The 10,984-nt window shown below is 35.5% G+C and overlaps 1 protein-coding gene across 2 annotated transcripts; it reads right to left on the bottom strand.

Moving 5' to 3' along the window:
• Positions 1–3,295: 3,295 nt before the first annotated feature.
• Positions 3,296–10,906, bottom strand: LOC120124260 (dolichyl-diphosphooligosaccharide--protein glycosyltransferase subunit STT3A-like). Of its 2 annotated transcripts, none has more exons than XM_039142960.1 (23): positions 10,670–10,906; positions 10,350–10,412; positions 10,182–10,237; positions 10,010–10,081; positions 9,789–9,894; positions 9,644–9,694; positions 9,335–9,430; positions 9,080–9,139; positions 8,887–9,000; positions 8,310–8,396; positions 7,717–7,820; positions 7,210–7,305; positions 6,727–6,847; positions 6,549–6,629; positions 6,327–6,458; positions 5,990–6,217; positions 5,202–5,345; positions 4,635–4,821; positions 4,461–4,558; positions 4,202–4,281; positions 4,021–4,108; positions 3,704–3,793; positions 3,296–3,589 (listed from the first exon to the last, which is right to left on the bottom strand). In XM_039142960.1, the coding sequence occupies exons 1-23, from the start codon at positions 10,808–10,810 to the stop codon at positions 3,521–3,523; spliced, it is 2,364 nt and encodes a 787-aa protein (XP_038998891.1). In that variant the 5' UTR covers positions 10,811–10,906; the 3' UTR covers positions 3,296–3,520. The 2 variants fall into 2 exon arrangements, with proteins under 2 accessions (XP_038998891.1, XP_038998892.1); XM_039142961.1 differs by having other exon boundaries at positions 3,296–3,586.
• Between the last annotated feature and the right edge of the window lie 78 nt (positions 10,907–10,984).

The following is a 10,984-nucleotide window of genomic DNA, read 5'->3' as shown; positions in this document are numbered from 1 at the left end:
GCTTAATTTTTTTGTCTCAGATTAGTACCTAGTCCTGAAGTGGCACTTCAACAATGAATCACGTCATGACACATGTACATATCTGAAAATATTTGCCAACTTCAAGGACCAATTTGTATAATAAACATTTTGAGAATTCTTGATCCAGTCCATGCAACTTTTGAGTCGCAACTCACTAACCAACAAGAAAAGCTACATTTATTTTGTGATCAAAATGTTGTACATAATACCAACAACCAGTTGGTCTTGTGGGACGAGACATTACATCCCTTAAGCAAGGTCAGAGGTTCGAATCTTGGCGATTGCGAATGAAACAAACTGGGTTGGGAGGGTTGTCCTTGCCTCTGCAGTACCTCATCCGGATTAGTGGATCAATAGATCGAATACATGTGATTATACAAAAAGAAAAACATGTTGTACCTAATATACTTTGTAGTTGAGGCTTGGCTCACTTGTGCTCTTTACCAAAATGGGCCAATCCAGCCCATCCCAATATACTTTTAGAGGCCCATAATAACTTGCTAAGAATCTGCTGAAATTTCCGGTTGAACAAAACCCGACTCATCTCGGAAAAAAATCGAATTTTCCAACTATTGCTAACCAGTAATCCTTGCAGGAGCAACTTCCCATCGACGAAATGATGGAAGCTGTTTGAATCTCTCAACATGTTCGGCCTCCCTATAACTTTAGACACAAGCTTCATGAACAAATGGATGCGAAATTGCGAATTTTTTTCTCTTCTACCACATTATGAGTTGCATCTTCTGCTACAAACTTGTGAACTTCGTTATCGATCTCGATCCAACTGTATGAGAGATCTCACTGATTGGACATCTTCCCATCTTCCAAGGGCGGCACACGTATTGGAAAGCATGATATAAGGTCCTGCATTAAGGGGGTCCGATTCAAAGAGACGCTTAGCAGCCATCTCCGCGTGTTCAATGTCGCCATTTACTGCACAGACAGAAAGAAGGGTTGACCAGAATATTGTTCGTTAGATCCATTCTCTCGTGCAACCGGAACGGCCGAAGAGATTGATCATGCATGCATAGTGATCAGAAGAGGGCACTAATGCATGCCGTTTACTGATAGAATCGGAATATCGATGTCCTTGAACTAAACCAGCATGGCTACAAGCAGATAGAACAGCCACAAACGTTATATTATCAGGTTTCAACTTTTCTTGCAACAATTTTTCATAAAGAGCCAGTGCCTGTAAATCCTGTCCATAACCCCTAATCATATTGGTTTCCTACTGGTTTTACTTGCCGGAGGCCCTGCTTGTGTTTTCAGCCTGCAAGATCACGAAGCAATAGCAGAAGATTTTAAGTTCTTGAAAGATTTATTTTGGTCCAACGGTGATGGACTTCCGGCTGATTTGATCGAAAAGTTTTCAACCACAGTTAAGGCCATCCTCCCATTATTTCATACTGATACGGACAGCCTGATCGAACAATTCAAATACATGACTACAGAGTTACGGTTCTTCTGCCAAATCCAAACTTCCACTGCCACCAACCTCTGGTCAGTGGAGTTCCATGGAACCGAACACACTCTTGCGAGTTTTCTGTTACCGGAATGACGAGTCGGCGGCCAAGTTCCTTGATTACAACTTGTCAAAGAAACTCTGACAAATTCCTTGATTCCGGTGAAAACCATCGAATGACGGTATTATAAAAGGCTTGAGGTGATTCATACCTGGTGTGGGGCAACCTCATAAGAAGAAAAGGATACAATGCTCCGCCGGCGACAGTCAAGTGCTTCCGAGCATTATAATATCGATATCCATGGAGGGTGAGGATGATGGATGAAACATTATGAGTCAATACAACCAAAACTGCAGGGTGAAAGTTAGGTTTGATAATTTGTTGTTCTCGAATGCCAATTGCTCAATAGTGCATGGTGGAGCTCAGCATCAAGGCTAGCTTTGCTGATGGTGAACTTAACAAAAATATTTCCAAATATTAAATTGAGAAAAATTATTGAAGGTTTACGTCAATTGATATATTAAATCAGTGTCATAAAGTCCAATTCAGTCGATACCTAAAATATTATGTCCCAAATTTGATGTGTTTTAGATCAAACATGTTATTTTATTATGCTTTTAGTCAAAAATACACTTAATCTGTTTTAGTACATAAATTTTTAATTTTTTTTCTTCAAAATTATACTTATTGTATAAATTTTTAATTTTTTTCAAAACCATACATAATGTATAATTTTTGCTTCATTTTATTATTCTACCGTTAATAATTTAACGTGTTTAGTATATAAGCTATGAGTTTTAATATTTAAACTAAAAAAACAAAATTTAATGTTAAATCGTTGTACTAAAATGAAACAAAACCTAAAATTTAAGTATGATTTTAAAAATAATTAAAAATATAAATATTAAATAAACAAAAACTAATAATTTAAATATTAAACGTATAATTTACCTTGAAATGAGTTAAGAGAAAGACGAGGATCCATGGCTCATAGCATTGAGTTGAATCCATATAAATCTCACCGCATATTCAATCCGTACAAAAATATATTTATTATTAGGGTAAATACCTGAATAGTCTCTTAATTATAAGATATTAATTTATTTAGTCTTTCAATTATTAAAAAAATTATAAAATAATCCTTTAATATAAAATGTTACTTTATTAAATCCCTTGACTATTAGAAATTACAAAATGATCACTCGAATATTCATTATGTTTTAAACTCATCATTTTTCGTTAAAAAATTATTAATTTTCTGAGTTAATTGTTAACATAATGATTGAAATATGATAACCATATGAAATTCTAAAGTCAGATTTTATCATATTACATTAAGTACTTAAATAATTAACGTTCAACTCAAAATACCATCAAAATTTAACGAAAAATAATAAGTTTAAAACATAATAAATAGTCAGGTGATCATTTTATAACTTTTAATAATCAAATAACTCAACAAAACACCACTCCATAATCGGATGATCATTTTATAACTTTTTAATAATAATAGAACTCAATAAAACAATACCTATAATCGAGGAACCATTTGTGTATTTAACCCTTATTATTAAATATCTTTAGAATTGTTAAAGGATCTTGTAATGACGGATCTTTATCATTTCATTTATAATCTCCCTTCTACCTATGATTTTTTATTCTTAAGATATTCATACAAATCTTAACATTCTTGTTTTCTATCTTTTAATTTACTCGTCATTATCTCCCCAATTTTCATAACAAAATTAAACCAAACAAATAAGTGCTACAAAAATTGGTTGGGTGCTGACTTTGCCAGAAAACCGACGTGATAAGACATTTTGATCATTTAGAACAGTTTGCAAAGATCCAAGTTTGAGTGTTTCGAAAGTCCTGTTTGATTTGATTGTTTTGTTTGTAAAACTAATAGAGGAAAATAGCCTACCGTTGCCTCAAAAAGAATCAAATCATTCTCTCTAAAAGGCCCCATCCCGCAAACAGTTCTATATAGGGTTAACAGATACTTCACCATTGTTGTAAAATGTTTCTGTTCCTCAGTGCCATGGATTCTTCTTTCCTGTTCCACTTCTCTTAGCCCTGTTTGATGTTGAGCTAGTCTTCTGCAAAAACATATAAAGTTAGAATTAAAGAAAAAAATATATGAAATGTTCGTGCCTCTCGGTGTGCTCGCGCATCCATGTGTGTGGATCATGGAGATAATCTATGATTATATGTACCGATTTCGATTTCTTCGATTTTCCTCGAATCCTGTTCTTGGGGGGCTTCAGTTTATAAATCCGAACCATCCAATGATGAGTTGTGAATACCTAAATTGACCAAAGACCAGAGAATATCTTATCATGGCTATATGCTTGAACAGGGGAAATCATCCGCCGCATAGGCTACACTATCAAATTGCCAAACGATCCGAATGCCAGGCAGTAAACGAAATGTTTCATGGAGAAATTATTTGAACAAATAGTATTGGTTAATTTTCATGATTCGTATGTCTGAGGTGCTATTCGAATATAAATGAAAATTATGATTATCGTACCTCCTCAAAATGAGTGAGTTTAAAATATTTCTTTCCAATTTCTGTCTGCCGAACTCTATCATAGCCTTTCCCATCGGTTTCTACGAACCTGTAGACATGTAATTTAAGGGATGAAGTACTTGAACTAAAAGCAAAAACTGACCAAAAGCACATATAAACTCGAGAGTTGACAGCAGCAGACCTGTAATAAGAGAGTTTATACATTAAACAGTTCAGCATGGTTGGAGTGGCCTGGGAATCAATCCGATACTGACCATCTCTCTGTAGAGAGCAACTTACGTAACAGTTAATAATTATAACAAGTAAACGTGCGGTAACATTCTATTACGAGAAACCAAGAAAATATTAGACAAGCATGATTTGGTCTCCAAGAACGAAAGAGAAGCCAAATAATGGAATAACGGTGGATTTTTACGGCAGTGCTAGCAGAGCGAACTTACCAGGTAATCAGGTTCCTTGATATGGGGAAACACACCTCCTCCAATTCGAACCATCCACAGGAACTTGTTAATATCATCACTGGGGTAGCCAACGAGACCTAATGAGCGAATTAGATGTCAGAATGATAATAAATTAAGGCAGTGCATTTCAAGTAAAGAAAGAAAAATCCGAACCTCCAAAGACGACTAGAACATATTTTACATCCAAAGAGTGGAAAATTTCCCAAGCTGCCTTTTCAGGTGAAGACATGGCAGTACCAACAGTTGCAATATGAGTATTGTTCCAGGTGTTATTGTCAACAATGACAGTGCGGTTAGCCATAGCGGTGGTTTGGTAACCGTAGTCCCACCAAGATGCAACCTGTGAGGAGATCCACTTGGCACAGTCAAACTAAACTTCGTTTCTCAGACAACTTATTTGATAAAATATGTTACAATCAACAAAAAGCAAGCCACTACAGGCAGAAACAGTTCATTCCTAAATAAGAAGAAAATACATAAATCTGCAAAAATTATCACTGATAACAAATCAGAGCCAACCCATTATATGCTCAACTTATCAGCATATATCATACAGCTCGAAATATTCTCTTTTTTTTACATTATTTATTCCACAAAAATAAGTGTGAAGAAAAACATCAAGCCAATAAGACTGGATGCCTAATCAGAAATTTGAATGCTGGAAAATAGAATGTCTGAAATCTAGAAAATCTAAGTGGAGAATTACCACAGAGAACTTACTTTATCATCAACATCAGTATTATGTCGCAACCAAGCATAAGCCTCTCTAAAATCATCAAAAACATGTAGACCATCATGAGAACGGGATGTTAAAACTATAGAAGGGGCTGAATAAGCTTCGGCTGCTGCCCATACACAATGAACCTGCAAAGGGAAGTGCTTTAATGTGGAGGAATGCAATTAAATCAACAAGAAAGGAAATTCCAGTTACAGGAGAAAAAAAGAACTAGTAACAAAGTTTAATTCTATTTCAATATATAGATATTTCCAACAGAATGACTTTTAAATCATAGGCTACATTAATGTCAGCCACATTGTTGTCAAAAAAGGAGAGATCACTAGCTTTTAAATGCCATAAGAATAATCATATTAACTATCATTTAGGGACTTTTGTATGACACGTTGAAACAAGACTAAATATCAGAAGGGAACAAGTATTCTATATGAAAGCAGCACTGCAGCATTTGAGAAGAATTCGACAGAAATTTACGATTTTCTTATATCTTAAAGCTCATTGAGATGGTGATATTGTTCCTAACAGTTTAAAAAATAAAATATATTTTCCGTACGAATAGTTATCATTCCTCTCTCTTTTTCTTGTCACATCCTTTCAATCATATACCTAATGCAGCCATGCAGGTTCTAGACCCAGCAGATGATAACATAGACAAATCCTTACAACCAGAACAACCTCTCAGAAGTTACAGATTACCATCATATTAACTTCTACAATGAGGAACACTGGCAAAAACAAGAAATTAGAGGATATAAAAGGGAAACCAAAGTACCACATAGAAGGCACCCAACAAGATGAGTAGAAGAAGAGAAATCACAGATGAATCCAAAGGTAAAGCAAGAAGCCTCTTCTTCTCAGATTTGGCTTTGGTTGAAGGTTTTTCCTCCTTTTCCTTCTTCTTGCTCTTCTTTGAGGGACGATTCTTTGACGTCTCTTCAGATTTTTCAGTTTTTACTGCATCATTCTGTGCTTTAGCGGTAGCAGAACTAGTTTCTGCAGCCTTATTGTTCAGAAGCAGCAGAAAATAATTTTAGTCCTGTGGCTAAATGAATTCATCAAATGATTGGTTGAGAACAAACTTTTAGAATTGATAAACAGAGCCTGCTTACATCAACTTCTGTATTGCTTGATATTCCAGGAAGCTGAAACTTAATTGATCGGGTGAAAACATCAAAAGCTTGGGAGAGAGCAATTCCAGATGTGATGCATGCAGCTGGAGCAAACACAAGCATTAGACGCACCTGTATAATTAGACCATAAAAGGCTCCACACTATTAGCATATAAAAATATGGAGTGATGGCCTCAAATTGATTGTCTATATTCCTCTTACCATTACTCCAGAGAAATATACAGATGTTGCAATATACAGGACCACGAATGAGCTTGCATCTGATAAAGGAGAAAAGCATGCCTTCAAAAAAGGACAAGAACAATTATTGATCATACTACATGAACTTCACTTATAGGAATAAAGGGCAACATGGTCCATTCAAAAGCTTGCAACTTACAATGATACCAGCTGGAACCAAGAATGCTAAAACATTAATGTCCATGAAATAAGATGGCCATGTTGGTGGTTGATGTTCACTAACACTAGCAATGATTGGTATATATTTGCTTGCATAAGTCCTGTCAAGAAGCAGTAAAAAATGGAAAAGAAGTTACCCAGCTCATTTTGAACGACTATTGGCTGAACAAATGACACTAAGGTATCTAAGCAAAAATACTGTTTGAATGTGAAACCCACTTAATGCTAACAGATTAGATAGTTTTCTGGTATGTCATTCAGATCCAAGATTTAAAGAATTTGCACAGAACAAAAGGCCCCTACAAAGTAGATCCATACCAAACCAAGATGTCTGGATAACCTCAGTTTCAAGGTGCTTCAGACTGCACCAACCTTTATTACAATTCCTGCCACCATCTTTTCATTCACAGTTTCACCCAAGAGCAATTAACATGGAAGGTAATAGAATGAAATAGGTACTTACGGGTCAAGTAGACTTAAGCTTCGTCCACTCCATCCCTTTGTTGGACTGGAAGCTACTAGTGCTATAAGAACAGCTATAACAGCACAACATACTGCCCTGAGAACAGAAATTATATGAGATAATTTAATCCTCAATCTAATTCAAATGCTTACCAGTTACTAAGAAAGTCCAGACACAATATAATTTCCGTTCAATGCATGCCAAATTGATTAATAAGAAAGATTAAATCATAACAATTCACTACATTTTGCTCTTAGTTTCCATCCGTATATCAATTCATGTTTCCCTGAAAATATTACAGGAGGAGAATAGAAGGAAAGCTTACAGGCCAATAGATACAACAAGTATCACAGCAACTTTAAATAGTAAATTATTGTTCAATGTACACTGAATAGATTGAAAGTTTAAATCATAATATACTACCTATATATTGTTGTTAGTTGCCGTTAGTATGTCGATTCATGTTTCCCTGAAGAATTGCAGGAACAGAAGAGAAGGAAAGCTTACAGGCCAACAGATACAACAAGTGTCACAGCAACTTTAAACATTTTGGGGGTAAGAATCCCTTTGATATAGTACGCAAAAGCAACCACATGGAGAATAATGAAAACCTGCAGTTGGGAAAACACTAATAGATCAAAAGGCAGGGAGTAGCATCATAGGAACCAATAATCAGTAAAAAGGGAGGGAGGGAGAGAGGGAGGGAGGGGTAAAGGGAAAATACGTGAACTATGTCGGGTATCCGAATATGATGTGAGAAATTTGGGAAATTCTTGATTCTATTACTACACTCTAAAATGATCTTCAAAAAACTACCGTCTTTTATTTGTCACTTGTTCTAAAGCACACAAATACCTTTTTGAATCGTTACTGTCAATGAGCGTTTAAGCACAACAGTTGGTCACATAACTATAACTCCTCAAATGGAACAGTTAATAAAATGAAATGTTAGCAAGTAAAAATGACTAGGACAGAGGCGATTAGGTTATTGACAGGCAGGCTAAACCATTTGGGGTTGACTATACAAATGAAATGCAAAAAAAAAAAAGATACTACAAATGGCAAGAGAAAATTCAGTGAAAATAGAGGAAAAAGCTCACCAAGAATGATGCAAAATGTTCCGATGTCATGACAGCATTAAACCCAACTACTGGCACCAAAGCAGCTAGCAGTGTTCCCAAAACAACCTGCAGTTTGAAGTAAAATCAAGAAAGCCAACTAGAAATTTCCATAAAGTTTGGGTCTTCTATTCAAGAAAAATAGGTGCATTTTCTAAACATGCCTCCCTCATTACTAGAACAAACCATTATTAGTAGAACGACCTTCTATCCACAGAAAAAGTGAAGGTCAAGATTAAATATAAAGCATTTATACAACCTCCTACAAGTTCAAGTATCCATAAAATATATCAAGTTCGAATTATTAGGATTTTGATAAAAAATATTATAGTTTTCTGCACGTTGCCAATCAGTCTAATGCCTCTTGCAAAATGTATTTATTTTGTTCAGGTTAACCTCAACAAAAGCCCATCCCTTCTAGTTTCTCACAAAACATCAGTTTTTGCAAAATGATAACTGTAGTTGATAACTGTTAGCATGATTCTTCAATAGCATACTGAAATGTTCCTACTGTTTATTGACTTCGTAATGAAGCTTCCTAAGCCATGTAGATACTTACAAGAGGAGCATATGCAATGTACAGTCGAGAAGAAAAACGACCAGTTACAATGCATAGAAGCACGTGCATTGGAATGAGATTAATAATGAACGTATATCCTCCCCAAGAGCACACCTGAAAAACAAATCAACTGAGAAACATAAACATGGAATGAAAATAACAACATGGCTATAGATTAGCATAAGAAACCCACCATATAAAAGTATGCAATTGAATTTAAGGTAGCATAGAACAAAGATCCAGTATTTAGTGTCTGCAAATAACCAACAACGAAGAGAATATCAGACATGAAAATAATAAATGGAAAGGAATTCCCAGCAACATAAATAGCAGGTCACCTATAAAACATTAATACTATTCGCCAGTACGTTAAAATCAGATTTTACCATAAGCATTAGAAGGCAAAATTATAGGAAATTAAATAAATTCACTTCAATCAAAGTCTTACCTTTATATAAAGATAAAAAGTGAAGATCAAGGCAAATATTGCTACAGCTTCATTGTCATAGCTACCAGCCACAGAACGAGATATATATGATGGAACCTAGAAGGAAGTTCATAAGGCATATTAATACCAAGTTAACAAAGTGGCATAGCCAAATATAGTGATAAGATACATATACAGGCAGGTAAAAGCAAACATATATGTATCCAAGTATGAAATGAGTCTTAACCACTGCTGTTCAAACCTGAAATTCAAAGTAACTATAATGAATGAATCAATTCTAATGCTACAAGTATCTCTTGCATGATTTACCATGGCCAAAAGAGCAGCAGCTGTCAGCCCAGCACCGGTACCCTTAACTTCCTGTGAAAAAGGCAATAGAATATCAACAAAAATAAATAAATTGAAGTGAACAACCAATATAACAACCAACTTCACATTAGGAAAAAAGAAAGACCTTAGTCAAAAGGTATGTTGCCCATGAAGCAAAAGCAGAGAATATTGGTGCAGTGAAAACACAAACAGTCTCCACGGACAGTGGAATATTTAAAGAATTTAACAACCTGAAGCAACACGGGTAGAAAAACAAGTGAAATGCAGGTAATGCAAAATTTACATGAAAATTCAATAAAAAAATGTTTCTTCCACTATTAAGTATTGACATTCAGGAAAACATACCACCATATGGTGCCAGCAGTCAAAGTTAATCCAGGGTAAACAGTTCCACCTATCACACGCCCAAGAGGGTACCTTGATTATACCAAAAACAAATACACGCTATTCAGAAATCCTAAGTTATGACATACTTAAAACCATAAACTTCATATATTAACCACCAAGTGATGAATACCAGGTTCGATCATCAAACCAGTTCCAGAATTCGTATATGCCATTCTTTGCAAGAAACTGAAAACAACAAGATAACTTAATCTTGGCATGCAACTTAAGCCAAATAGATATAAAGGAATAGAAAACAGCAATAATTTGTAAACGAGAGAGGAGACTTGAGTCAACTTACCTGAGTGACTCTATAATTAAAGTAAGGATCGAACTCGTGAATGACACTCTCGTATTTTATAACCTGAAAACATAAAAGTGCACAAGCGTTTCGAATAATTAAGCAGCTCATTTGCCAAAAAGAAAAAGAAAAAAAATATAGCTTCTTTTTTTCCTCCAATTCCTCCAACTTTTCGACCATACAAACAGGAGATTCAAATTAGGAAATCAATTAAATATATAAAAAATAAGTCAATCTTCAGCTGCAATTCACTAATTTCAAAAGCATATCACAGATCGGATCTAGAGGGTTCTTGTAGCGCGAGGAATGAGAGATCTTACGGAGAATAAACGGATCGAGAAAGCCATAACACCGATAAGGAGGAGGATGAAGAAAGCGAGAACGCCGCCGAAAGCATTTCTCAAGGCGTTGTTGGTGTACAGCGTTGGAACGGCGGCGGTTGAGATCTCCGGGGCCGCCATTGACGGCGTTTACCTTGTTATAGGTCTGTGCGTGTATGTGTTTTGAGTAGACTGAAGAAGAAGACTTCGGAAGAGGAGACACCCAGCTAAAGACACTGTCCCAAAATGACTATAAAAATGGAAATTTGACCTTATGGTAATGTTGTTTCATCTAATTGGTTAAGTGCTACGTGG

The sequence above is a fragment of the Hibiscus syriacus genome, unplaced genomic scaffold (genome assembly GCF_006381635.1).
Source record: "Hibiscus syriacus cultivar Baekdansim isolate YM2019G1 unplaced genomic scaffold, ASM638163v2 tig00110415_pilon, whole genome shotgun sequence".
NCBI lineage: Eukaryota > Viridiplantae > Streptophyta > Magnoliopsida > Malvales > Malvaceae > Hibiscus > Hibiscus syriacus.
The sequence above is the reverse complement of the archived record's forward strand: the minus strand, read 5'-3'. Positions and strand labels throughout refer to the sequence as shown.

What these genes read in the sequence shown, in the direction of transcription:
- LOC120124260 (XM_039142960.1), bottom strand. Translation starts at nt 10,810, where the DNA reads ATGGCGGCCCCGGAGATCTCAACCGCCGCCGTTCCAACGCTGTACACC. An exon ending in TCTCGATCCGTTTATTCTCC is followed by an intron (nt 10,413 to 10,669) that starts GTAAGATCTCTC and finishes TTATGTTTTCAG; the next exon opens with GTTATAAAATACGAGAGTGT. An exon ending in TATAAACTCTCTTATTACAG is followed by an intron (nt 4,109 to 4,201) that starts GTCTGCTGCTGT and finishes ACATGTCTACAG; the next exon opens with GTTCGTAGAAACCGATGGGA.